At 40.4% G+C, this 26,868-nt stretch overlaps 1 protein-coding gene and 1 long non-coding RNA gene across 6 annotated transcripts in view; one reads left to right on the top strand and one right to left on the bottom strand.

Annotated features, from left to right (window-relative positions):
* LOC120885730 (uncharacterized) overlaps nucleotides 1-10,576 on the bottom strand; it is a 36,661-nt gene extending 26,085 nt beyond the window's left edge. Inside the window, exons 1-2 of the long non-coding RNA XR_013436930.1 lie at nucleotides 10,246-10,576; nucleotides 8,500-8,569 (exon numbers count right to left, since the gene is read on the bottom strand). This is a non-coding gene — a long non-coding RNA (uncharacterized LOC120885730). The remainder of the gene's footprint in view (nucleotides 1-8,499; nucleotides 8,570-10,245) is intronic.
* On the top strand, nucleotides 9,605-26,619 carry Ankrd34b (ankyrin repeat domain 34B). 5 transcript variants are annotated; one of them, XM_078044369.1, is made up of 6 exons: nucleotides 9,605-9,957; nucleotides 10,939-11,067; nucleotides 12,817-12,898; nucleotides 16,223-16,289; nucleotides 22,925-23,058; nucleotides 23,274-26,619. In XM_078044369.1, the coding sequence occupies exon 6, from the start codon at nucleotides 23,378-23,380 to the stop codon at nucleotides 24,920-24,922; it is 1,545 nt and encodes a 514-aa protein (XP_077900495.1). In that variant the 5' UTR covers nucleotides 9,605-9,957; nucleotides 10,939-11,067; nucleotides 12,817-12,898; nucleotides 16,223-16,289; nucleotides 22,925-23,058; nucleotides 23,274-23,377; the 3' UTR covers nucleotides 24,923-26,619. The 5 variants fall into 5 exon arrangements, with proteins under 5 accessions (XP_077900495.1, XP_077900515.1, XP_077900490.1 ...); XM_078044389.1 differs by lacking the exon at nucleotides 22,925-23,058 and having other exon boundaries at nucleotides 10,939-11,061; nucleotides 23,355-26,619; XM_078044364.1 differs by lacking the exon at nucleotides 22,925-23,058 and having other exon boundaries at nucleotides 23,355-26,619.
* Nucleotides 26,620-26,868: the final 249 nt, after the last annotated feature.

Here is a 26,868-nt window from a genome sequence, read left to right as displayed (position 1 = left end):
GATTCTAAATTTCAAGCCAGTAAAAAGCAATTTTTGAAGTTATTTGAATCTTTTTATGTTTCTAATTTACCAAAGAATCCACCTGGCTAACTATTCTGGAAATGAATTGAGTTCAAGGAATCCTAGGAGGGGAAAGTGCCACCGTGTACTCCAGCAAACAGTGTGTCCCCAGGGGCCCTAGTTTTCAAACGGAGCCATTGTATGAAAGCAAGCATAAAACAAGCATTTCAAATATGCACTAGAACTCTGAGCTTCTATCAATCACACTATGCCCTTCCTGAATCCTTATTAAACAAGAAACCCCCATTTTGTGCTTCAGGAGAAAATTACTAAACATTACACTGCCCTTTCCTTTTGGCTTTGAAATCGAAGTCTTTTTGGAAATCATGAATAGGAAAATAATAAATTACTCATCCCAACATAAAATAGGCAGAAAAAAAAATGAACTCATACTGCAAGGATGAGAACTGAATTCTCCTTCAGTTGGTTAGAAAAATGCCACGTTGCTCACCCAACAAAAAATACAGAATGAATCTCTCTGAGTGCCTCATATGAAAAAGATACCATCCTGGGACCTAGGATGCTCAGAAATGGAAGTGACATTAATCTGCATGCAGTGATCACCTCCCTCAAGCTGACGCACAGGCTGTCTGATGGGAGATGAGCAGTCCAGTTGCTGGCACCCAGATGAGCTGCATGGGGAGGAGGCTCAGGCAGAGCGCTGCAGTCCTGCCTTCCCACTCAGGCATTCACGGGCTGCTCCTCTCTCTGCCAGCTTCATCCATCACCTTTCTCCTTTGCCTGGTCATTGGATTAGTAGATAAGAAACCCAAATGCAGGCTGAGTGCTAATCAGTAATGAACTTGTACAAACTACAGTGCACAAGATCAACACTTCAAATTAAATTCATCATTATTTTTTTCTTTCTTTCTTTTTTAATCTGTCTATCTATCTACCTATCTATTTGTTTGTTTATTTGTGTGTGTGTGTGTGTGTGTGTGTGTGTGTGTGTGATACTGGGGATTGAACCAGCACCACACAAACACACACAAATAGGCAAGCACTCTGCCAACTGAGCTGTATCCCCAGCCCTTATCATTAGTTTTTGAAAAATATTACATTTATATGGTTCAAATTTCAACTATTCTAAGTAGATATCAATTAAAAACAAAATAAGACTCCCTCCTGTCCCCCAGCCTCTCAGTCCCCCTCTTTCAACATAGCCAATGTTATTAAAATTTCCAAATCTCTTTTCAGAAATACTCCATGCATATTATAGATTTCTAAAGATACTATTTTAAATTATGAAAATAGTTACATTAGTTGAAGTAAAGAGCTAGGAAGAAGAGATCCAAAATGCAAAAGGCTCAAATAAAAATAGAAGTTTCTTCTAGCATGCATGAGGCCTTGTGTTTATCCCTAACACCACAAATAAAAGAAAATAAATGGGAATTTCTTTCTCATTTAACAATCCAGAGTAGGTGTTCCAGGTCATTGGGTGGCTCTGTACTACAAAGTCATTCAGGAATCTAATATTCCTGACAGCTGTGCCATCGTCATCTACCAGGTAGTTCCCATCACTGCCACTCCTGCGGGGGAAGAGCAAGTAGTCAAGGACCTTCTCTTGTGCACTTCACTTCCACTCTTTGTTGACAAAAGCTTAGTCACCTGGCCACAGCAGTTTCAAGGGAAGCTGGGAAATACAGCCATATCCCAGCTATAACTCTGCTGCCACTCTTGTGGGTGTGCCTTGTCATTCTAAGGAGCTGGGTTGCTTAGTCCCTGGCCCCTTCTCTACAGGTCACCCACAATACTTTTCCAGGCTGCTGTCATGTGTCTCTCCCGAATGAAGGCATCTGACCTTCCCTAAATCCTCTAAGCACAGCTAATATCAGATTGCAATGCTTAACTGTAATGTTTACCTCAAAGGAGGATTACCATGCAGAATAACCATGCATAATGGTAGGCCATACTAAATGCCTATCCAGTGGATATTCTGCCCTTTATTGATTTATCTAAAAATACTTTCATAGTGCTATGTTCTGTGTGCTTTATAAACATGAGCTCATTATATTCATGATAACCCTCTGATGTAGGCACTATTATGGTCCAATGTTCATATTGCAAATGAGGAAAACAGAGCCAAGAGAGGTTAAATTGTCCAGGGCCACGGGTAGAAACATGCAATCCTGACTTTTTGTACTCACAGAATCCTGATTTCACTGAGCTCAGTAAATGACTCTTGCTTCCTTTAAAGGCAGAGATAGTCACATGACCCAGTTTAGGCAAGTGACTGTGAGTAGAAGTCAGAGGTCAGGAAGGAACCAAAGAAATCTTTTTTTTTTTTCCTAATCAAATAAGAGAAATACGGGGCTGAGGCTGTGGCTCAGTGGTAGAGTACTCACCTAGAATGCATGAGGCACTGGGTTCGATCCTCAGCACCATGTAAATGTAAAATAAAGATATTATGTCCACCTAAAACTAAAAAATAAATATTTTTTAAAAAATAAGAGAAAAACAGTTGTTACACATTGTTTGCCTTTTGACCCTTACCCTTCAGGCCTATAATATGGATATGATGTCGAGAAGATAGACAGCTATTTTGTGATCATGAGAACAAAACTATGAACTAAGAATGACTGAAAGGGAGAGAAAGAGAAAGAGTTAGCCTTAGATTCTTTGTTATGTAATGTGTGTGTGTGTGTGTGTGTGTGTGTGTGTGTGTGTTTAGTCCCATTTGGTTAAAACACTGAAATTTGTCCAAAGCTACCTTAACAGATATTTAAATATGGACTCTGGTCCTGATCATCCTGAAGTCCATAGGTCAATTGTCCTTTTTTAGGAGTACCCCTACTGGCCTCTCCTTCATTAGGCCTGCCTTGTCCTCTTGTCCAAGACTTATTCTCTCTGCATCAGGCCCAATGCCAACTTTTCCTAATGCACAGCAGACTAGCTTTTCATGACCTTGAACATCTGCATTCCAGAAAAGGAGTTTGGATATATCCATGTAAATCTCAGGATGCAATCCTGAAACTGGATAACCCCATCTCACAACTCTTCTGAAGTTACATTTACTAAGCTCTTTATAAAGACCAAGAAAAGAATCAGAGACATCTTCTAAACTTTGAGAAATTACAGCCTTATTATAAATTCAAACAGGACAATTTGTTGAGAAACCAAAGAATGAGCCTCTCATCTCTGAAGGACAGTTTTCAATTAAAAAAAAAAAAAGAGCCAAATTGGGCTGGGGTTGTGGCTCAGTGGGAGAGTGCTCATCTAGCATGCATGAGGCACTGGGTTCGATCTTCAGCACCACATAAAAATAAAATAAAGATACTGTGTCCACCTAAAACTGAAAAATAAAAAAGAGCCAAATTAATACACACCTGCTGTGCAATATTGACAGACAAAATCCCAGTTCCTATTGCAGAGAAGATGGTCTAGCATAGTGATTATGGACTAAGAACCAAGAATCGAACAAAAAAAATTATATTCCATTGCTATTTGGGAGACTCCCAAAGACTATTCTGAATCCAATCTTTTCTGTCACTTTTCCTTTGTTCTCATAGTGAGGGTGCCCTGGGCAGCATAGCAGAGAGGTGCATGCAGCTGGGATTCCCTGTGACTGAGCACAGCCAAGTTTAAGGGTTGTGGATTTTAAGCATAGAACTCTTGAAAGGAAGCATTAGCCCTCACTACTGATCTTTCTAGCACATTAGAAGCATTTCTTTTCTTCTCAGAGCAGGGAAGCAATTATCTCCCAAAGATGAATCAGAAAAAAGAAAACTATAAAAAAAAAAAACACCCATCCCCACTTTAAGCTGTTAGGATTCAGAGAACATCAGGGAAAGGTTGAACTAGAATTTTGAACAGTGAGAGGAAAGGGGGACCTAAAGAGAAGCATGAAAAGAAACCAGGGGAAGAAAATTATTAATATAAGAAGCAAAACATGCTCTGCATTGCTCAGTGTGACTAAAGCTCAGTGTTCAACACTTACCTACAGCGTTTCTTGTCCTAAGGAGAACCCCCTCCAAAAATAGATCATAGTCACTGTACCGAAATCTTTTCTTCAGTGAAAAAGGCCTTCAAAAGTGTATTTGCATCTCCAGAGCCAAAGCAAAATACTTTCCTGTATTTTAAAGCTAAGAGGATCAGGGGCCAGGGCCTGATGATCAGGGGCCAGGCTCCACTGGGATGGAGCTCCACGTTGCCTGCCACAGATCCAGGTGGAGCCACCTCCACAATACCCTGTGGTCCCAAAGCAGGAGAGGCCAGAGCTTTGGAGGCCAAGCCAAAGTCGAGGCCCACCACAAGCAAAGTCCTGTAGCCTGAGTGATCCATTCAATTCTCTAGGACAGATCTGGAAATACTGAGGAAAAGCTGAGAACCTGTCATTAGAGATGGGAAGAATAAGTGTTGTTTTTCTGAATTTGGGTCACTAAGGCTTTTTTTTTTAAATCATTTTATTGATCTCCTGAAAGAAAGAAAAAGCCTTCTAAATAAAAATAAGTTTATCAGGAGACCAAAACAGGAGGACCAAAGTTCAAAGCCAATCTCAACAACATAGCAAGGCTGTAAGCAACTTAGTGAGACCTTTCTCAATATAAAAAATAAAATAAAAAGAGCTGGGAATGTGGCTTAGTGATTAAGCACCCCTGGATTCAATCTCTGGTAGAACAAACAAACAAGCAAACAAACAAACAAAAAAATGTTTCTTAATTATTTGGAGTGGGGTTGGAGGTGGGTGACAGGGAAATGTATTGGGGTGGAACTGCTCACCCCCCCCCCCCGCCGCCACACACACACTAAACCAGTTAGAATGTGTGTTTCTAAATTCCAGATGTTTATTATTGAAAAATGAAGGAAGGAAGTTTGGTTTCTTTACCTGTAAGGTGAGGATAATAAGAGTTGTGAGGACTAAAAGGAATAGTGTTTGTCAAATGCTTACCTGTACTAAATACATGGTGAGCACTGAATATCATTAGTTTTTTTTTTACTTTTTATTTTGAAATAATTTGAGGCTTAAGAAAGGATCTAAGAATAGTAAGAATTCTTACATGCTTGATCCAGATTCTCCCATCATTTCCATCTTACCTCTCTCTCTCTAGCTATCACTAATTTTAAAATTAACATTTAAGTTGTTATTGACGAAACACCTGTGCATGTCTTGTGCAGTCAAACAATTTCTGTATGTCAGGGCTTGGACAGAAAACCATTAGCCTTTGACTGACATCCCCACCACAGTGCCACTCCCCAAATGAAGCCACTTAAACTCCATGATTATGCCTATACTCAGTTCTTCCTGTGAAGACTCCATATTCTTGATAGTGTGCTTATACTACTTATTGTTTTAGGTGTTACCCATTTGGGGCTTTAGAGAGCACATTCTTCCAGATGTTCCCTTTTCCACAGTTATTTTTATGGAAAGATTTAGGCACTTAAGCAAGCCCTTCACATCTGGAAACATGTTGTTCATCTTGGGGAAATTTTCTTGGGTCCTTTTTTTCCCTATTTTTTCTGATTTGGGGGATTGAACTCAGGGGGTACTCTACTGCTGAGTCCCAGTCCTTTGTATTTTTTATTTTGAAACAGATTCTTACTAAATTCTGGCCTTGAATTTGCAATTCTCCAGAGGAAGAAAATTATTAATATAAGAAGCAAAACATGCTCTGCATTGCTCAGTGTGACTAAAGCTCAGTGTTCAACACTTACCTACAGCGCTTCTTGTCCTAAGGAGAACCCCCTTAGGGGTGAGATTACAGGCCTGTGCCACTGCACCCAACTTTGGATTGGCTTCTTGATAATTTCTTCCTATGTTTTCCCCTGTCCTTTCTTTCTGAAACTCCTACTAGTCAGATGTTGGACATTTTAGATTCATCCTCCATGCCTTTCTATTTTCCTCTCTCTCTTTCTCTGACTGTCTTCTCCCTCCCCATTTTTTTCTTTAGAGATGACTATATTTTCTCAGAGATGACTCTATTTTTATTATGTAACCTTTCTCTTGAGATTATCAACTTCATATTTTCATATCTGCTCTTTAAAATTTCAAAAGCCTTTTCTTATTTCTGATTGTTTCCTTTACATAATACCTTTTCTTGTTTTATATTGCATCTATTATATTAGTGACGGGTTTTATGTTTTCTTCTTCCTACATTGTCTATTTCCCCCAAATTTGGATATTTCTGTTTATTTATTTGGTTTAATTTTTTTACATTTGAAACTTTCTCAAGTCAGAAAATCCTAGATGGTCAGCTCATGTTTAAGAGAATTAGAAACTATAAAGATGTTTGGGAAACTCTGAATATGTATGAGAGATTTCTGGACCATGAACTTTATTGGTGGTTAATCTGAGGGCCAATTGGAAGGAGCATCTGGCAGAGAGGTCTGTCTTCAAACTCTCTGGGAATGCAGCAAGAGGGTAGATAAATAATTCTCCTAACATTTATATTACTCCTGTTTCCGTCAGGATGATACCTCCACCTACAGCTTAGAAGGACAGGCTTTGGCATCCCATCCACCCTACCTTACCTCTCCTGCTATAGAAAGTCAGTCCTCACAATCCCATCATCAATCCTGAAGTAGATTCATCCCCAGAAATGGAGGATGGAAAGGGACATGATGGTATGTGGGGGACATTCCACACCACAAAGCCTTGCCCGCAATGAAGTATATGTTGTGTTGAACACTGCCTTCCTGCTGTTAACAACTAACAAGTCTTAGTCTATTAGTGTTGCTGCAGCAAAATACCATAGACTGAGTAATTTACAAATAGTAGGACTTTATTTCTCAGAGTTCTGGAGGCTGGGAAGACTAAGAGGTTCAATGGCTATCGAGAGCTACTCTCTGTTTCAAGATGATGATGCCTTGTTGCAATATCCTGGCGGGGGCTGCCGGGATAGTGAACACTATTTCCTCACATGGCAAAAGGACAGACAAGCATGAACTGACTACTTCAAGCCCTTTTAAAGGGCCCTAATCTCATTCTTTTTTTAATATTTATTTTTTAGTTTTAGTTGGACACAATACCTTTATTTCACTTATTTATTTTTATGTGGTGCTGAGGATTGAACCCAGGGTCTGGAACATGTGAGGCTGCTCTACTGCTGAGCCACAACCCCAGACTCCTAATCTTATTTTTAAGGGCTCCATCCTCATGAACTAACTCTTAAACACACTGTCTCTTAATATTATTACTTAGCAATTAAGTTTCAGTATATGAATTTGGCAGATGTATTCAGACCATACCACTCCACAAAGCAGAGTCTGCTTTCCCTAATGTTTCCCTCAGCATTGGTTCCCAGCCCAAGCAACCTAGGCTCTCATTCTCTACATGAAAGCCCTTGTCTCAGACATGGTAGTGGTGGCAGGTTGGTGGTGGCCAGACATGGTGTTCCAACATCAGCTCCCTCTCCTACCAGCCTTAACACAGACCAGGTCTCCAGGGAAAATCCTCTGATGGATTTTATCTCAGGGCTTTGTTTTTGTAGACATGATTAAATTAAGACTCTTGGGGCTAGGGTTATAATTCAGTGGTGGAATACGTTTCTAGCATGTGTGAGGCACTGGGTTTGATTCTCAGCACTGCATATAAGTAAATAAAACAAAGGTCCATTGACAACTAAAAATTTTTGAAAAAAATAATCTTGAGATGGCAGATTATTCAAGTGAACCTAGTATAATCACAAAGTTCCCTATAAGTAAGGCAGGGGAATCAGATACTTCCATGTGACAATGGAAACAGAGATGGGAGGAGAAAAAGGAGAGAGATTTGATCTTAGAGGAAGGAGCCACCAGCCAAGGAATGCAGGGAAGCTTCTAAAAGCTAGAAAAGTCAAGGAAACAGATTGTCCCCTAGAGCACACAAAAGTAAGGTACCCTGCAGGCAACTTGATTTTAGCCACATAAAACCCAGTTTGGACTGTAAAAAAAAAAATTGTATTGTTTTAGGCCACTACATTTGCAGTGATTTGTTTGTGGTAATAACAAAAGGAAGGCTGGGGCTGTGGCAGAACACTTGACTAGCACTTGTGAGGCACTGGATTCAATCCTCAGCACCACAGAAAAAAATATAAACAAAATAAAAGCATGCCATCCATTTACAACTGCAAAATTTTTAAAAAAATAAATAGCAATAGGAAACAAATACCATAGGAAGGAAAATTGGATTACTTTAAAAAGTTGTTTGGCAATATCTACAGAGCTGAACATATGCCTACTTCGTGACTCACAATTCCAGTCCTAGGTATGTACCCAACAGAAATAGGTACATATGTTCACCCAAGGACATCTAGTATCATGTTTATAGTGATATTGTAATGTCTCAAACCTGAATATTACCCAAATGTCTATCAGGAGTAAAATAAATAAGTTGAGCTGTATACACATCATGGAATACTATATAGCAAAAAGAATGAACAAACCACAACCACACACAGTATTCATCTCTAAAATTTAATATTGTGTGTGCTGGGGATGTGGCTCAAGCAGTAGTACACTCACCTGGCATGCGTGCGGCCCGGGTTCAATCCTCAGCACCACATACAAATAAAGATGTTGTGTCCGCCAAAAACTGAAAAAAAAGATATTAAAATTTAAAAAAATTTAATATTGTGGTAAAAAAGGCAAACAACAGGGTGACAGGGTGACAAGGTGATTCAAGTGCCAAACAAGCAAAACTAATGTATGCTGTTTGAAACCACTACTCCCCACAAGGGGGAGATATAAAGAGATCTTCTGGGGAGCTGGCAGTGTTCTGTTTCTTAATCTGGATTATTCAATTTGTGCAAAATCACTGAATTTGGGAAGTGTGCATCTTTAAATATGTATACTACATGTACATAGATAAAAAGCTTTAAAAATAGACAATGGGAAGAGACCTAAGACTTCCAGCAAATTTGCCCAGTCCTTTCTGGTAACCTCCAAACAAACCTTGGCAAGGGCAACCCAGATCCAGGACTTCCAACTCCCACCTCTAGGGTAAAATGTCCCATGAACTTGCTTCTAAAGACTCTGAATGACAGAAAACAGTGAATCTTTTCTCTGTCAGACTCTCCAAGATAAGCACAGAGTTAAGACCATTTCCTTGGTATGGGGATATAGCTCAATGAGGGGTAGATCACTTGGCTCATGTGCAAAAGGCCCTGTGTTTGATCCCCAGCACAACAACAACAATAACAAACTGTTGTTTTAATTTCATCTTTCTTGATCTTTCAGCGGAGTTTAATATATGAATGTATTTTTGTTGAATGTCATATTAAGCCTTAATAGCAGTGTAATACAGTTATGAATTCATAAAAATAAAAACAAGAATGATTGTTCCCACTAACACTCTAACCAGAAGTGAGGCTCTGGCATTGCCTAAGTGACCAGGATAGAGCAGAGTCCCGCGAGGGCAGATTCACTGACCAGCCGCGTGGATACAAGCTGGGCAGAAAAAGGGGTGCAGAAGCCGACCAAAGATCCTAGGGGCGTTGGGGACCCTACCACCCCTAGCTCTAGGACGAGTCAAGTCTTTGGGGCCAAAGCGCAGTGGCCAGAGGAGGGGCGGGGGCCGGGCTTATGAGAACAGAAGGCGGAGCTTCGGAGAACAACCTCTGGCCCCCGGGACTGGACTGGCACGCCGCCCCCACCTGCAGCGCATCCCCGAGTCGGCGCGTCACTCCCAGCGGAAGCGCCGCACAGCCCCAGCGTCTGGCGAAGTGCGCGCCTCCCGGCTCCCACTCCAAGCTTCTCAGCCCGCCGCCCGCCTCTCTCTGCCAACCAGGGGCGGGGACGGGGAGGCACCGACTAGCATCTGAGATTGCCGCCGCCAAAGACCAAAGACCATTACCCAGTTCCGACGGCAGACTGGGGTGGGCAGCTCGGTCCGGCTTTGAGCCCTGGGGCCACCAGTTCGGAGGGTCAGAGCTGCCCGAGGGAAGCGACGGGCGCCGCTGCCAACTCGACAGAGAGTCTCAGGTCAGTGTGCGGCGCCGTCTCTGCCAGCTGCACTTGGGGAAACTTTGGGTTGCCGTGGCAGCTGCTGGGAGGAGGGTACCGAGGGCGCAGCCCGAGACCCCGAGGCCGCGTGGCCTTCGTGCGCCCCGCCCTCGAGCTCAGGCTCTGGATCTCGCACCTCACGCGCATCCTGACACTGCAGTGCCCCGAGCCGAGAATGAGACCCGGCCCACCGAGAGGCAACGGGCTTCACGGGCCTCCCCAGCGCCTCTGCCCCGCCACCCGGGGGTGCGCTCAGCCCGAGCTTACCCTCTCCCCTCCTGCAATCCCCGCCGGTTCTCGGCTCCGGCTTTGCGGCGGCTGGGGCTTGGACCCCGCGAGATGCGGGTTCCGCCTCCTTCTTCGCCTCACGGCGCTGGGGGAATGAACCCGAGCCGCGGAGCTGCTGGGTGTCGGCGCCGCAGCGGGAGCGGCGCGCGCTCGGCCGCAGGAGCGCGCGGGTCGGAGGGTCCAGCTCGAGCGCGTCTCCGCAGGTGCCTGGGGCCGCTGGGCAGCAGGAGGTGCAGGCTGGGCGCAGAGGGTGGGTTGTGGCTTGAGGAGCCCTTTGCAGCCTCTGGCTCGAGCAACCGGAGACAGACAGGGGTGGGCAGCTGGGTCCCGTGGCTCTCCAGCGCGCACATCCTTGGCACCAAGGATGTGCGCGCTGGAGACCCCCTTCGCGCAGAGCCGGGGTGCAGAGGTGCGCCTTCCCTGGGATAAGGGCAATGGCTGTCCCCTCGGGCGCGCCATTCCCCAAGGGTGGGCTGCATCCTCCCAGAGGGCTGGAGGTGAGGAAACCACTCTTCAGGGGTCCTGGTCAGAATCCCCTTTCGTGGATGGCAATAGCTTCAGCCCGCCAGCCGCTGCCCTGGCTCACAGAGGAGGTGAAGAAACGTGCGCCCCGCCCCCATCCGTGCCCCAACGCTGTCGCCCCAGTCACCTTCCTTTGCCCTTCTCTGACAGCACTTTGGGCTTGCTCCCTCGCGTTCTTGGAAAAGACTGAAGAGACGCCATCGGGGATCCAGAGACGCTGCCAGCATCCTCAATAGCTCAGAAATCTAGTCATCTTGGTTCCTGAGATTGGAGGTGCAGGTTTGTCCTCCACCCACCCCTCTGTTACGTGTGTGTGTGTGTGTGTGTGTGTGTGTGTGTGTGTGTGTGTTGAGGGGGAATCTATTTAGAGATGTAGGGGTGTATATATCCCAAGGATTTTTCCTAAAGGTCCTGGGGACAGCCCCAAGGTAACAGAAGATAACCTAGCCCTTTGTGGGTATGTGTAGGGAACAGTACTAGCTACTCCTTCCCTTAGGCATTTTGTCAATAATTCTTAGAAACTGGTGCTGGGGAAGAGCACTCTTCTTGGCCAGTCCCTTACATATCCTGGGACAATCTCAGATGCATCTTGCTGGGTAGGAGAGGCATGCTTTTCTTGTGGCTGGCAGGCTTTCCTTACTCCAAGTTGGCCTGGGCATCCTGGCCTTAGGCTCCCCACAGGACCAGGTGTTTTCAGACTTGTCTGGGAAGAGCAAGGCAGCAAACCTCCAACCCCTGGGGCCTGTTCTAACTCAAGGCTGTACTCTGAAACCCAAAGGCTCCCTTAACTCCTTTCTGGGCTAACCATCTCTACCCTTCACTCCCGCAGAGGAGTTGAGCATCAAACCACTTGAAGACCTGTAAGAGTTAGAGGTAGGGGTTGATAGCATATAGGAATGAAGAGACTGTCCCACATTTTCTCGAAGTGGGCAGCAAGCACCTGGTATTGAATATCTGGGAATAGAGCCTGGAATCTTATTTTTAACAGATTCTCCCTGTGATGTTTATGCCCACAAAAGGTGAGAACCCATTGGTAGAGGAAATTTGGCCTCATTGTCCGACCCCACCAGCACAGAGGATTCACATGCAGAGGACTTGTATTTGCTGATGTATGTTTAGAAACTGTCATTTGTTGAATTCTTCAGCAACAAGTATACTTGAGTATTTTAAAATTCTTAGAACTGTCTACTGTGACATAGATATTGTCCTCATTTTAGGGGTGAGAAATGACTTCCCAAAGGTTGGTAACTTGAAGAGAGACAGCCCAGGTTCTTGACACACACACCTTGCTGCCTCTTCTGCATAAAGGCAGGACTCGGGTTAGTGGGAAGGACTGAATTTGAGCTTCAAACCTATTTGTGAAGTTTCACTCCCTCTCTCCCCCACCATAGCCAGACAACTAACTTTATGGTGGGATAATGGATCCAATTAGAAGGTATAGTAAAAGGAACAAAGGAAAACAACTTTTTTGACCTAATGAAAGGAAAACTGAGGGAAATATTGGGAGAGAAATTGGGAGAGAAAGCCATAGGAAAGGCCTAGCCCGTCACCTCCAAGACAGCTTTTAAAGTACCTCAGCCAAAAAGGCACTGTCACGTTAGACACTGCATGAGTCAAGTTCTCCAGATAGAACCATGCTCTGCAGCAAACTGGTCATCCATGAGACAAAGAGATGTTAAGAAAGGACACAGAAACTTGTACTTAACCTCTGACAGGCAGGTGGATAAGACGAAGGACCTTGGGAGAATTCCCTTTTCTTTTCTTCCTCAGCCTTCTCGCCTGGCTGAACCAGGTAAGGGCCTGCAGGGCAGGCTCCATCCTACAAACAGACACCCACCAGTTTGCTATGCATAAAATCCACTCCAGGCGCTTTTACAAACTCGTAATTGGTGAAATATGATAAACTGAACAAACACTGTAGAGATTTCTTAACAAGGAATTAAAAAACTAGACTCTAAATGAGAAAGATGCTTGCAGCAAATCATTGGTGTTTATGTGCCTCTGAATAGCTTTGATTTTCTTTGGTAGGAACTGACAGCTGGCTGCCAGGAGACTCATCCAGGGATAGAAGAGAAAAAGTAAAGTATGAAATTTGGAATAATGTTTTCAGGTAACTTTCTATTTCCATTTGGAGTGGGTGTGTAGAAGGGTGAGTATAGTTATGGTTTGAACTGTTTCATTTATCCACAGATATTTTTAATAGGACTCATAATTTTAAAATGCAACGATTTTCTTTCTTCCTGGCTTCCAGTCTCCTGGTAGCAGGGCAGGCAGAGAACTGGGGATCTCAACATTCAGCCTACAGATTCTCACTTTATCCACATTTTCAGCTTGCTGCTTTCAAGTTCAGAGCCTTTCTGATCAGTTTGCTCAGGTTATCAATCTTTGTTTTCTTGCAGTTAGTTGTCTGCTACTTGGGACAGGGTGAAATAGCTGGAGGTCCAGGTACTCTGTCTGCAGATTTTCAACTGTCCTCTCATCTTCAGTCCTGTGCCTCCCTGCCACTTTCTGCAATGCTTGGAATCTCTGAGTGCTCAACTTCATGGGCCCTGTTTATGGGTGGGCTCCCTTCTCTTTGAGCCTCCTCCCCTGGCTCTTTATTTTGCAGCTATCTACCATTCCACCAGCTCAACTCTCTTCCAGAGCTTATTTGAAATTACTTATCTGATGATTCGTCCCCTCTAATTTTCTTTGTTCTTGAGAATATATATATCTCTTTTTAAAAAATTAACCAAGTAGTTCTAATTTTGATGGGATCTTGGGTGTAGAGAGAGATACTGAAAGATTATGATAAAATGCCATGATGAATTGTAATTGATTTTAAAGACATTCTAACTTTAAAATAAAAATGTTCGTGCAACTGTTTAATCATTAAGGTCTTATAATAATATAGGATTTAGAAATTATAAAGAAAATGTACTTAAAGGACATGTTCCTTCCATTTCTCACTGATTATATTCCACTTATGTTTACAAAATATTACTTACAGATTCTGAAAAAGCATTTTCGGTATTTTATCTGTTACTTAAATAGACTGCAGGTTAGAGATGTGATAAAAATAAAAGGAGTCAGAATTATGAGACAATGTTTGTGTATGTGCTGCTGAAGATTGAACCCAGGACCTTGCCTGTGCTAGAAAAGTTTTCTATCACTGAGCTACATCTCCAGATCCCTGAAATAAAAAATTTTAAGAAGGATGTAGTGAGTAGGAAGGCACAAGAAAGTCTTCTAGCATTGTTTAATTTCATGTTTCATCCACATGGAATATTATGATTGTCATTCCATAGGGGAATGTCATGAGCAGCGCTAGTAATAATTATTCAGAGGTGGATTATCTTTAAATACAAGCATATATTCGGTCACACCAATCACCAAAAATAAACAATTAATGCAAAACTCATTGGGTGTGCTGGAGTACCCCAACTAGCATTCAAAGCACATTAATTAAACACTATAAACAAATCACGCAATCCTAGGGCAACCATGAGCCCCCAAATACCTCCAATGCCACGCGACTTCTCTTAGTCAAAGAGCAGACGTTGTCCTTGTCTGGTGGTTCTCTCCAGCCGATGGCTAGACATCAGGAAATAGTGGATTCAGTCCAGGGATGGACGGCAAGGTGGCCAGTCTCACTGATTTCTTAGAGCAAAACCCTTCAATGTGGCAGGACCAGCAATTTAAATATAGTTTCATGTTGGTGGTGTACCTTGATGATTGGTTATGCCCAGTGAAAGTCAATGTCCATTGGTTATGTCCAGTGAGGTAATATAATTGCAACTGGGCATGTTCTTTGCACATGCTTATGGAGCTGTACTCCCTATCATATGTAACCAGTCATTGCTAAGAATGCCTATGGCTAGTGCCCCTTATAGCTCTTTATCAATTGCAAGCAGACATGTCTAAGCAGTTCAATGGCTGCTGTTCCTTATGGCCAACAACTTAGTTAGTCCCAGCATGTCGCAGCATGTCTATGGCAGATGCACCTTATAAGGAAGAACCCAACACTCTGATAGACTGAGCCTATACCAGGACATATAGCTCATAAGTAGGTGTGTCAGGATTGAAAGTTCAGCCTGCAAGTCTGAACTTCTTCCAGTTGGAGTGTTTTCTGTGTGGAAAGTAAAACTGAACTGGGGGATTGCTTAAACACTACATATAATGAAGAAGTTGACTGAATTTTAATATCTCAGCTCTGGGTGCTCAGTCAGGATGTTTCTCTCAGACAGGAGAAAAGAACATTCTAGGCAAGAGAAATGGTCTTAATCAAAAGTAAATTTAGCTCTATGAAAAATAAGTCAGACTTAAATATCAGAAATATCAGCACTTTGGATGTACAAATAGATAAGGAAAGGTTAAAAAAAAAACACTTGAAAGAGGATGAAGGCCTAATGATAGGAGATTATTCCAGTAAGATACTGATTACAAAATGTGACCCTAGGGACTCAAATATGTACTATACATTTAAAGAATAAAATATCTATGGCTTTTTTCTCTGAAAAATTTAATGTTCAGAATTATCCTACTAAATGTTAAAAAGTAAGCAAACCAAGTGACTTTAAAAGTCATTATAGCCAGCTGCAGTGATATGGATCTATAGTCCAAATTACTTGGGAGATTGAGGCAGAAGGATCGCTTGAGGCCAGGAGTTCAGGGCCAGCCTGGACAATATATCAAGGCCTGTCTCTTAGAAAGAAAAACAGAAGTCGTCATAACGAAGAAAGAGTAAACCTCATGGAGTTGTTTTTGCTAGCCAGCCCTCCAGCCCTTGAGGGAGAGGATCTACCATTGTATTTATGACAGATGACTTAGGCAGCCAGTTGATTTGCTTCTTTAAGATCTGCAGCCCACAGCATCCCGCTTTCCACAGGACTGAGGTGGATACTGCCTGGCTCAGGGATCCAGGTTGCCAGTATTGCCAGCTCCCTTTCTCCTGGAACCTCTTGACACCAACCTTAGTGAAAGGAAGGTTCTGACGGGAAGTGTTCAGATTTAGTGTTGTGGACAAAGGCCTTTATTTGAGGATGGGTGAAAAGTACAGAGACTTCCCAAATAGGTTCTTATGAGAGTTTAAAACAACAAAAATCCAAAGCAAGATTTCCCAAATAGAAAGCATATTTCCCTATATGAAAATATAATATTAAAATATGGTACCTGGCAACTTGTTCATATTTCAGTGTTTCTTAAATGCCACTTTTTTCCCAAAGATTTTTAAAGTTGACCATTTACTGTATCTATTATTAATAGGTGATTTATTACTAGGTGATTTATTACTAGTTACTAGTTACTAGGTGATTTCTATTTTCGATGTTATGTTCCAAATCACTTCTCTAAATTTCTTTGCTGTATTAAATGCATTTATAAATGAAAAATACTAAAAGAAGTATCTCTTATGATGGCTCTCTCACTGTGGCTCTTTTCAAATGTTTTGCTTTAGAATAGATCTTTGGAGTTGGAACCCAAGCTACTAGTGGATTCTAAATTCCTATGTTCCTGAGTCGCAGGTATGTTCATCTCTGGAATAGTTCTTACAGAATGTGACAATGAGGATGTAAAATCAAAATGTTTACTTTTGTTGTGTTTACATATATATTTATTGAGTAGTTGTTCTTTGTTTGCATCACGAATGATACCAAAGTGGAGAGGAACAAGTTTATTCTTCAGAATGCTTCCTTTCAGGAGCTTAGTCATGGCAACTGCAATGGAAAGTTTGTGCAAAAATACTATTGATAACATCATGAATTATGTTGCAAAAAGAAGACCTCGTATGACTCTGTAAATTTTGCATGTATGCTATGCTTTTTTCTGTATGCATGTTTTATTTTACAATAAATAGATAAGAGTGGCATTATATGGAAGAGTATATGAAATAGGTACCGTTTAAATAATAATAATAAAATGACACCCCTATACATAGCACCAAGATTCAGAAATAGAACATGATAATTTTCTCTTAACTTTTATGTTTATCATTCCTTTTTGCTTTTATTTTTATTTCCTACTTATAAATGATCTGTAAGTAAAATAATTGTATCTTTTAAAAAAAACTGGGCAACAAGCACACAATTATACACGTCAGGAAAGAGCAATATTTGCCAATATATGATGGCAGCTCTCAGAAGATAAATTGGACAGTCTCTGCATCTTGGTCTGGCTCAGCATCCATGTGTGCTCACAAGAGCTCCTGTAGGCAAGGTCAAGAGTGAGTGGGTCCTGGGAAGCGTGGGGCTCACCATTACAGAGCTGCTGGCAGTGCACAGTGAGACCAGTACTGGTATCTAAAGGGAATGAATGGGCTGTTCAGTCTTTCTCCTCTGAAGCCCACCAGAGATGAAATGAGCACCATGATTGCCACAGAAGACAAGTATAGAAGAGAGAGGAGCGACGTGGTTGGGACACAGCAAGCAAAGACAGGATCTGAGAGCAGGCTCCCCCTGGGATGTGGTCCTCTGCTAACAGATGGAGAAATGGCCAAGTGATCTTAGAGAGGGTATCTTTGGTACTCATTATCCCAACATTTCCCTTCAGCATTTTCCTGGGGGGTGGGTGCCTTTCCTCCCTGAAAATGTCTAGCCCTTGGTGTCTCATGCTTTCCTTTTTCCTTGTTTCACTATTTCATCTTTGTCAATTACCTCCTCCAGTAAATTTTTGAGAGTTTGTCCTAGTTCTTGTCCAATGGCTTAGCTAAATATAGAATTTGAAACAGGTTCATTTTCCTTCAGAATTCTAAAGCTATTCCTCCAATGTTTTTCATCATTATTATTGGTAGATCTGAAACTATAGTAATTCTGGATCCTTAAGTATGAAACTTATCACCACATTCCCTGAACCCTACCTCTAAACCTGTGGAATCTTCTCTGTTCTAGAAATTTACAACCAGGTATTATAAGTATGGTTGGCTTTCATTTATTGTGGGATGCTCTAATTGGGCCCTTTCAATTTGGTTATTCATGTTTCTTGGACCTAGAAATTCTTCTTGATCTCATTGATTTCTCTCCTGTGCTCCTACCTCTGCCCTCCAGTATTTTTTCCTTTATGCAACTTCCATTATTTGAATGTTGAAGTTCCTGGTCTGGTCCTCTAATTGTCTTCCCCACTCTATTCATTTTGTTTGACTACTTTAAAGATTTTTTTTTCTCTTTGACTTTTTTTTATCTTAAATTTACACAGAGCTTTCATGCAATCAACTATCAATAATTTAAAAAAATTTTAATTAACATTAAAAAATTTTTTTCTAATCAGTTATATATGACAGCAGAATGCATTTCATTTCATTGTGCACAAATGGAGCACAACTTTTAATTTCTCTGGTTGTATATGATGTAGAGTTGCACCATTTGTGCAGTCATACATGTACCTAGGGTAATGATGTCCTTTTCATTCTACCATTTTTCCTACCCCCATGCCCCCTCCCTCCATTATGGATCAGAATCCACTTATCAGAGAGAAAATTTAGCCTTTGATTTTTGGTGATTGGCTTACTTAGCATGATGTTCTCCAACTCCATCCATTTACCTGAAAATGCCATAATTTTATTCTCTTTTATGCCAAGTAATATCCCATTGTGTATATATACCAGAGTTTCTTTATCCATTCATCTATTGAATGGCATCTAAGTTGCTTCCACAGTTTAGCCATTGTGAATTGTGCTGCTATAAACATTGAAGTGGCCGTGTTACTATAGTACACTTTTAAGTCTTTAGGGTGTAGACTGAGAGGGATAGCTGGGTCAAATGGTGGTTCCATTCCAAGTTTTCTAAGGAATCTCCATACAACTTTCCAGATTGGTTGCTACCAGCAATGAATGAATGTGCCTTTTCCCCCATATCCTCGCCAACACTTATTGTTGCTTGTATTCTTGAAAACTGCCATTCTAACTGCCATGAAATTAAATCTTAGAGTAGTTTTGATTTGCATTTCTCTAATTGCTAGAGATGATGAACATTTTTTCATATATTTGTTGATTGATTGTATTTCTTCTTCGGAGAAGTGCCTGTTCAGCTTCTTAGTGCATTTATTGATTGGGTTGTCTGTATTTTTTGGTATTTTTTTGAGTTCTTTATAAATCCTGGAGATCAGTGCTCTCTATCTGATGTATGTGTGGTAAAAATTTGCTCTCTCATTCTGTAGGCTCTGTCTTCACCTCATTGATTGTTTCTTTTTTTTTTTTAGGCTTTTTTTATTGTTGGTTGTTCAAAACATTACATAGTTCTTGATATATCATATTTCACACTTTGATTCAAGTGGGTTATGAACTCCCATTTTTACCCTGAATACAGATTGCAGAATCACATCAGTTCATTGATTGTTTCTTTTGCTGAGAAGCTTTTTAGTTTGAATCCATCCCATTTATTGATTCTTGATTTTATTTCTTGCGCTTTAGGAATCTGATTAAGGAAGTCAGGACCTAATCTGACATGATGAAGATTTGAGCCTACTTTTTCCTCTGTTAGGTGCAGGATCTCTGGTCTAATTCCTAGGTCCTTGATCCACTTTGAGTTTTGTGCGTGGTGAGAGATAGGGGTTTAATTTCATTTTGCTGCGTTCGGACTTCCAGTTTTCCCAGCACCATTTATTGAATAAGCTATCTTTTCTCCAATGTATATTTTCGGTGCCTTTGTCTAGTAAGAGATACTTTAGAGATCTTATCAGCCTTCTCATCCAGCTTTTCTGTTGAATTTCCCAGATCTGTATCATGTTTTTGCCTTCTGAGAACTTTTTTATGGAATCTCAATATTCTTTTTTTTATATGATTTTATTCTTATAATGCAGTTACAATATCTTGTTCATGTGAGGATAATGAGTTTTGAAATTTTCATTTTCCTAACATCTGTTTCCTCCAAGTTGCTTATTTCTTTTACTCTGATGTCTGTCTTCAATGTAGGAGGCACTTTGGTTTGTTTTCGAGCACACAGGTGAGGCTTGTCACGTGTAAGCTTCACTGTGGGATTATCTGGTGGCATGTAGGGGAACCTGCCTAGATGTTTTCTCTTAGCAGATCCAGCTCTTGAGAGGAGAGTATAGCAGGGGTAAGGGATGGCTTCCAGCCTTCTTGGAACTGAGCTGGGGAGTCTCCCAGGCAGTGGTCAAAAAGTGAAACACTTATTCCCGGTTTTCTGTTGTTGTTCTCAAATATGCCTAGTGTCTCCAACCCAGAAACCTGTTTCACCATTTCAGCACACCTCTGTGTATGGAAAGAACAAAATGAAGGAAAGAGAGGGGAGAGGTGTCCCAATAGTAACAGGTTTATTATGTCTTTCAACTTCTGCTTATAGCCTGGGGTCATTATAGGGACTTGAGAGAGTGGGAGAAATTTTGCATTTAGGCTGTTGCTAGGGGGTTGTCAGGAAAGGATGCTTGGGGTCTCACCTCCATTGTTGAAGTGGTCATTGTTTCAGGCGGAACCAAGATGACAGAGTATTGTCTGGGGGTTTAGTCGGAGTAACTGGGAGGTGACTCTTGTTCCAAGATGAAGGATATGTTTCAAAATGGCAATACCTGTGTCAAGTTCTCCCTAACATTCTGAACATCCAGAATGAGAGAGTGGCACTGGTCTACTGTGAGTGACTTGGAGTTGTGGGAACCACCTAGGGCAGTGCTTCCCGTGCACACAAATCACATGGGATCTAGTGAAGAGGTAGGTGCTGATGCAGTAGCTCTGGGCTTGAGTCTGAGATCTGCTGTCTAGTAAGCTTTTTGCTGCTGGTCTGAGGTGAGATCACACTTCCAGCAGCAGGGACCCAAGACTTCTCTAACAGCTTTTCACCTGGCCCTCCTTACTTTCCATGAATTCTTCATCACTATCGTCACCCCAGTTCTGAAGCTTCTGGCTACTGCCTTCAGGATTCTGCGGTGTATGTGGAGTTGGTTCTCAGCTTTATCTTTCTCATTGCTGACTCAAGGCCCAGCTTTCTCAGGTTGATAGAGTCAGTTGCTACTGGCTTACCAGCTTACTAGCTTCCAAAATGTCACTGTTCCCTTCTTTCATTTTCCCTCTATCTTTTGGGGGTGGGGGGCGTAATTCTTTCATTTTGTGGTGCGATGGGGGTTGGTCAGGAAGAAGCAAAATTGTGTGTGTTCTGCCATATTAACCCTAACTCTAACCATCTGCTAAAGTATTTCCCTCAATTTGGTTATATCTGTGTAAACAGAGTTTGTTTTGTAATTCATAACTACTGTGGTATGCCTCTGGGTTTTTGCATACAGTGTTCTCTAATTCTCTCTTTCTCTTTTGTCTGCCAAATTCTTTGTTTTTTTAATTTTTATTTTCTTTGCAGTGTTGGGGATTGCTAGGCAAGCACTCTACTACCCGGCTGCACCCACAGCCCTATCTGACACAGTCTTCAAGACCCAGATCCAGGGCTGGCTTCTGTGAAGCCCCCTTTGTTTCAGAGTTGTTAAAGCTGTTGTGTTGTCAGGATTCTTCCCGTAGCCAGCTATGCAATAATCCAGCTATGCAGTAATCCAGCTATGCAGTATTTTCCAAAGATTGTGAACTCCTCAGGGTAGGCTTGTGTCTTTGCATCTCAGTACCCAGTACATTTAAGAGCTTATGGATACCTAACAATTGAATTAATTTCTGTGGATGTCTATATTTTTCTTTTTTTAAATTTTCTTCTCTCTCTGTCTTTTCTTTCTATTAAGAGGTTATTATATCACATGTTTAAGGCCAACCTGGGCAACTGAGCAAGACTCCATCTCAAAACAAAATAAAAAGTTTGGGGATGTAGGTCAGTAATAAGGCACTTGCCAACATGTGCAAGGGTCTCAGTTCAATCCTTCAATCCCCAGTCCTGGGCGGGGAGAAAAGTCAATGATTAGTATAAATATACGTTCTCAATTTCTAAAAACTACCCTATTAAATTAGATTTAAATATTACATAGACATCCATTTTACATCTAAATATCAATAAAAGACAAAATTTCCCTTAGCCTTAATGAAGGCATAATTATTACCCCTGACTAAAGTGATCTATTGAAGGAGTTTGAATTTAAAATATTTAAATAAATTAAATGTAAATCTTTTTCAGTTTCAATTTTGTTTTTAAGTCTACCAAGCTTCCAGGGCTCCTTTCAAATTTCTTGCCTATAAGACCTTTTTAGAGCAAATGAACTACCGTTAAAATTTAACCCAAATTTTGCATTGTGCAGAGGGGAGTGAGGGGAGGGGCAGGGGAATGGGGATGGGAAAGATGGAGGAATGAGGTGGACATTATTACCCTATATACATGTAATGATTACATTTCTGGTCTGATTCTGCATCATGTTCAGCCACAGGAAGGAGAAGTTGTGCTCCATTTGTGTACAATGTGTCAAAATGCCTTCTACTGTCATGAATAACTAACTAGAACAAAAAAAATTTAACCCAGAAATTGTTAATAACACCATAGTCTAGTCAGCATGTAATTTAAATAATGGAATTAATAAAAATGTACAATCACGCTCACTATTGCTAGCTTAGTGTGAATTTCAGACATCATGTCAGCTCTCTTAAAGTTTTGTAGACCAAATAATTTTTCATCACCTAACAAAACATAAAAATGCCTTTCAAATTGAAAATCTAGTATCACTTGCATTATTTAAGAGCATGTTTAAGTAATTTAATATTAGAGCTTTTACATTAAGCTACTACAAACATGCTATATTTTAGTTGATTCAATTGCGATTATACAGAACGTTGGCATTTTTACTTAAATTTACTTTTTACTATTATTCATTTAAAAATATTTTTCACTGCCAGGCGCTGTGGCACATGCTTGTAATTCTAGTCCCTCATGAGGCAAAGGCAGAAGGATTTCGAGTTCAAAGCCAACCTTAGCAACAGTGAGGCGCTAAGCAACTCAGTGAAATCCTGTCTCTAAATAAAACACAAAATAAGGACTGGGGTTGTGGCTCAGTGGTAGGGTGCTTGCCTAGCATGCACGAGGCACTGGGTTTGATTCTCAGCAACACATAAATGTAAAATAAAGATATTGTGTCAACCTAAAACTTCAGAATAAATATTTTTAAAAATAAATAAAATAAATAAAATACAAAATAGGGCTGGGATGTATGTGGCTCAGTGGTTGAGTGCCCCTGAGATTAATCTTCAATACCAAAAATTTATATATTTATATATATATATTTTTTTCTTCCACAGGCCTGGGCTGTAGCTTAGTGGTAGAGTGCTTGCCTAGCATGTGTGAGACTCTGGGTTCGATCCTCAGCACCACAGAAATAAAGCTATTGTGTCCATTTACAACTAAAAATAATTTTTAAAATATGTTTTAACAGGTAAAAAAATAAATGGATTATTATTTAAAAATGAGCTTCAGGGAATAACATGTTGGCATTCCATCATAAATATTCAAGGATGATTTCAAAAATACATTTTAGTTTGTAATTCCCTAAAGGTCATTTCTTTTCTAAAATTTACTTTGCAATTCATGATTTTTCTCTGCATTTGTTATAGCATAATCCAATGTATGTCCCCTTTATACCTATTTCAGAAATTGTGAGTGACAAAATGAATGTAAATTGGGACGTTGATTCCCGCTAATCTTTTGGTCTTCATCTTCTTTGATAACCAGCTATTGATTTCTGACTTTTGAAGATGGATGAAGGTACAGAAATTTCAAGTGATGGAAATTCCTTGATCAAAGCAGTCCATCAGAGCCGACTTCGCCTCACAAGACTTTTGCTAGAAGGTGGTGCCTACATCAATGAGAGCAATGACCGCGGGGAAACGCCTTTAATGATTGCTTGTAAGACCAAACATGTGGATCACCAGAGTGTCAGTAAAGCCAAAATGGTGAAGTACCTGTTAGAAAACAGTGCTGATCCCAATATACAGGACAAATCTGGGAAAACTGCCTTGATGCACGCTTGCTTAGAAAAAGCTGGTCCAGAAGTTGTTTCTTTGCTCCTAAAGAGCGGAGCTGACCTCAGCTTGCAAGACCATTCTGGTTACTCAGCTCTTGTTTATGCAATAAATGCAGAAGACAGGGAGACCCTGAAAGTTCTCCTTAGTGCTTGCAAGGCAAAGGGGAAAGAGGTCATCATTATAACCACTGCAAAATCACCCTCTGGGAGGCACACTACCAAACAGTACCTAAACATGCCTCCTGCAGACATCGATGGGTGTCATTCCCCAGCCACCTGCACCACTCCTTCTGAGGTAGACATCAAAACAGCCTCATCGCAACTTTCACATTTTTCTGAAACTGAACTGACGCTTTTTGGCTTTAAAGACCGGGAGGCCTGTGGAAGCAGTGATGATACCTGGGAACCAGGCTCCCCTGTGAGGAAGCCTGCAGTGTCCCCTAATGGGCCCAAGCTATCCCAGGGTCCAGCCTGGATCAAAAGTACCCCGTTATTAAAGCACCAGAACAGAGTGGCCTCCTTGCAAGAGGAGCTCCTGGATATTACACCAGAGGAAGAATTCTCCTCCAAAACCAATGGGCTGGCCCTTTCTAAGCGATTCATCACAAGGCACCAGAGCATTGATGTAAAAGATACTGCGCATTTGCTCAGAACCTTTGATCAGGCTGGTTCGAGGAAGATGTCATATGATGAAATAAATTATCAATCTCTGTTTCCAGATGGAAATCAGCCATGCGCTGAAATTCCTGTTGACCAGGACCCAGACCCTAACCAGACGATATTTACCTCCACCTTGAGAAGCATAGTTCAAAAAAGAAACTCAGGGGCGAATCACTACAGCTCTGATTCCCAGCTCTCCGAAGGCCTTATTCCACCAACTTTAGAAGACGGCAAAGCATTTACAGGAAAAAAGAAGATCCTCTCACCATCTCCTTCACTGTTGTCAGGCTCCAAAGAATTGTCAGAGACCATCCCCCCAGGGCCCCTGAGCAGGAGAAATCAAGCAGTTTTAGAAAGGCGGGGTTCTGGAGCTTTCCCTTTAGATCACAATATTATGCAGACCAGGCCTGGGTTTCTGCCACCCTTAAATGTAAATCCTCACCCTCCCATCTCAGATATCAATGTCAACAATAGGATTTGCAGCCTTCTTTCTTGTGGTCAAAAAGTGCTTATGCCAACAGTTCCTATTTTCCCTAAAGAATTAAAAAGTAAAAAAATGTTGTTAAGGAGACAGTCTTTGCAAACAGAACAAATTAAGCAATTGGTAAATTTTTAAGAGAAGGCTACAAAACACATTGTCTTCAGATGTCTGTGTCAGAGAAATACACACCTAGAAAAGAAAGCTTAAATGTTCATCCTTTTATGTCTTGTAATTAGTTAGCCCATTGTGGTTAGGTAGACTAAAATATTATGTTTTGAATTAAGCACTGTGAACATGTGCATATTGTACAGCTTCTGCTAAGGGAATTCTCTCAAACAAAATGAAAGCTATTTTTCTCAAAGCTTCCAATATTTATCAGCCTTCATGTGGTCCAGGTTTTCCATTTAAACAAAAATGAGCAAAGAAAGGTCACAATATTTTGAAGATTTTAAAAAAAATTTTCAGAAATGTTTTTATTAGGAAACAATGTTTTCAAGTCATAATTATTTACCATTTCATGTCAACAAATAAGGTGGTGATTTTCCACAATGCAAAAAGCATAAAAGAAAATGACAGCTCTAAAATGTTCTAACTTCAATCAACTCAAGCTACAAAGAAAGAAAGATCAAATTCTGAAAAAAAATAAATGTTGACTGCAGATAGGTTAAGAGTTAATTTAAAAATTTAAAAGGTCAAAACACTATAGTTAAAATAGGCCACCCGTATTCCTGGTGTCAGCTAAATCAGTATCAATCTGGCAGGGTCAGGGATTTTACAAGCTACTAATAACCTATGCCAAGTTTTTTGTGTGCTTTTTATTTTGCTTTGGTTGTTTTTAAACAACCTTATATACAACTGCTGTCTTATGGTATTATTCTTGAACCACATCTTTTAATTCCTGTTATTTTTGGAAGTAGCGTCTACAGGTTTCCAATAACAAGATAATACAGAATTCAAAAAGCATTCTTCCTAAATTACATCAAAATATACTTGTTTCCAAAAAGAAAAAAAAAACCAACAAGAAAAAAAAAAGGTTGATATTTATCACAAACAGAAAATAATGCTTGCTTCATTTTAAAAAAGAAAGGCCAATTATTAGATTAGTTTAGGTAAACTTAAAATTAAGAAAGCCAGTAGAAACTTAATGACAAAATGTGTTAAATATTTGGTCAATATTAAGCAATATCTTTTAATTTCAATATGCAGTTATTAGACATTCATATAATAAAGATACATAAGGATAACCTCAGTGTGACATTCTAATCACGTAGTATTTTAGGACCTGTGCATAACTTCTAAAAAGATAAATGCTACTATTATAAAATATTTAAAAATGATTACATTATCTACATAACTTTAAAGTATGGTGTTTATACAAAGATTACTTACTTCTTTCTAGCAATTCTAAAACAGAATAAACCAAACTATACAAAACCTGAGTGTACTAACCAGAATATTGTCATATACAATATTATTTCTTTGCATTCTGTAATGGGGGAGATCTTAACAATAGGCATGATGCTCTTCTTGGTAATTTGACAAAAGCAAGTTGTAATGTATATAGTTATTATTTATGTCTCGTGGCTTTTATTTTAAAAAGTAATGGGAGGCTTTTCATTTGATGTTTTGAAAAAATTAATATTCATCACATTAGACATATTTTTTTATTCAGAACGTAAAATTGCACCAGAGGTTCTTAAGTAGGTAAATGTTTTTTGTGAGTTAATGTCAAGAAAAATGCTTGTGTTCAAGTTGTAAGGATACAGTTTAAATGAATATGTAAATAGATTAGTTCATAAACAAAATGGTATCAATAAAAATTTAAAATATCATTTGATTATTGCTGATGTTTATTTATTTCTTAAATACTAATAATAAATATTTCTACAAATTTCAATGGAAACAGCCACATATGTTACTTTGAAGAAATACAAAATCAAGAAAAACCTGATTTTCTCATTCCAACATGACAAAATTTTTATGGGATTAAAAATTTGGGGCCATATTTGGAAGAATTTTTCACCTGCTAGTCATCTTCAGAACATTGTAGGTGCTGAGATTTTTGGAGTCCAATTGTAAAG

The sequence above is a fragment of the Ictidomys tridecemlineatus genome, chromosome 1, assembly GCF_052094955.1.
Source record: "Ictidomys tridecemlineatus isolate mIctTri1 chromosome 1, mIctTri1.hap1, whole genome shotgun sequence".
Taxonomy (NCBI): Eukaryota; Metazoa; Chordata; class Mammalia; order Rodentia; family Sciuridae; genus Ictidomys; species Ictidomys tridecemlineatus.
This window is presented reverse-complemented; position numbering and strand designations above follow the sequence as displayed.

Bases quoted from the DNA above. Each gene is read 5' to 3' on its own strand.
- Ankrd34b (XM_078044389.1), top strand. From the start codon at position 23,378: ATGGATGAAGGTACAGAAATTTCAAGTGATGGAAATTCCTTGATCAAA.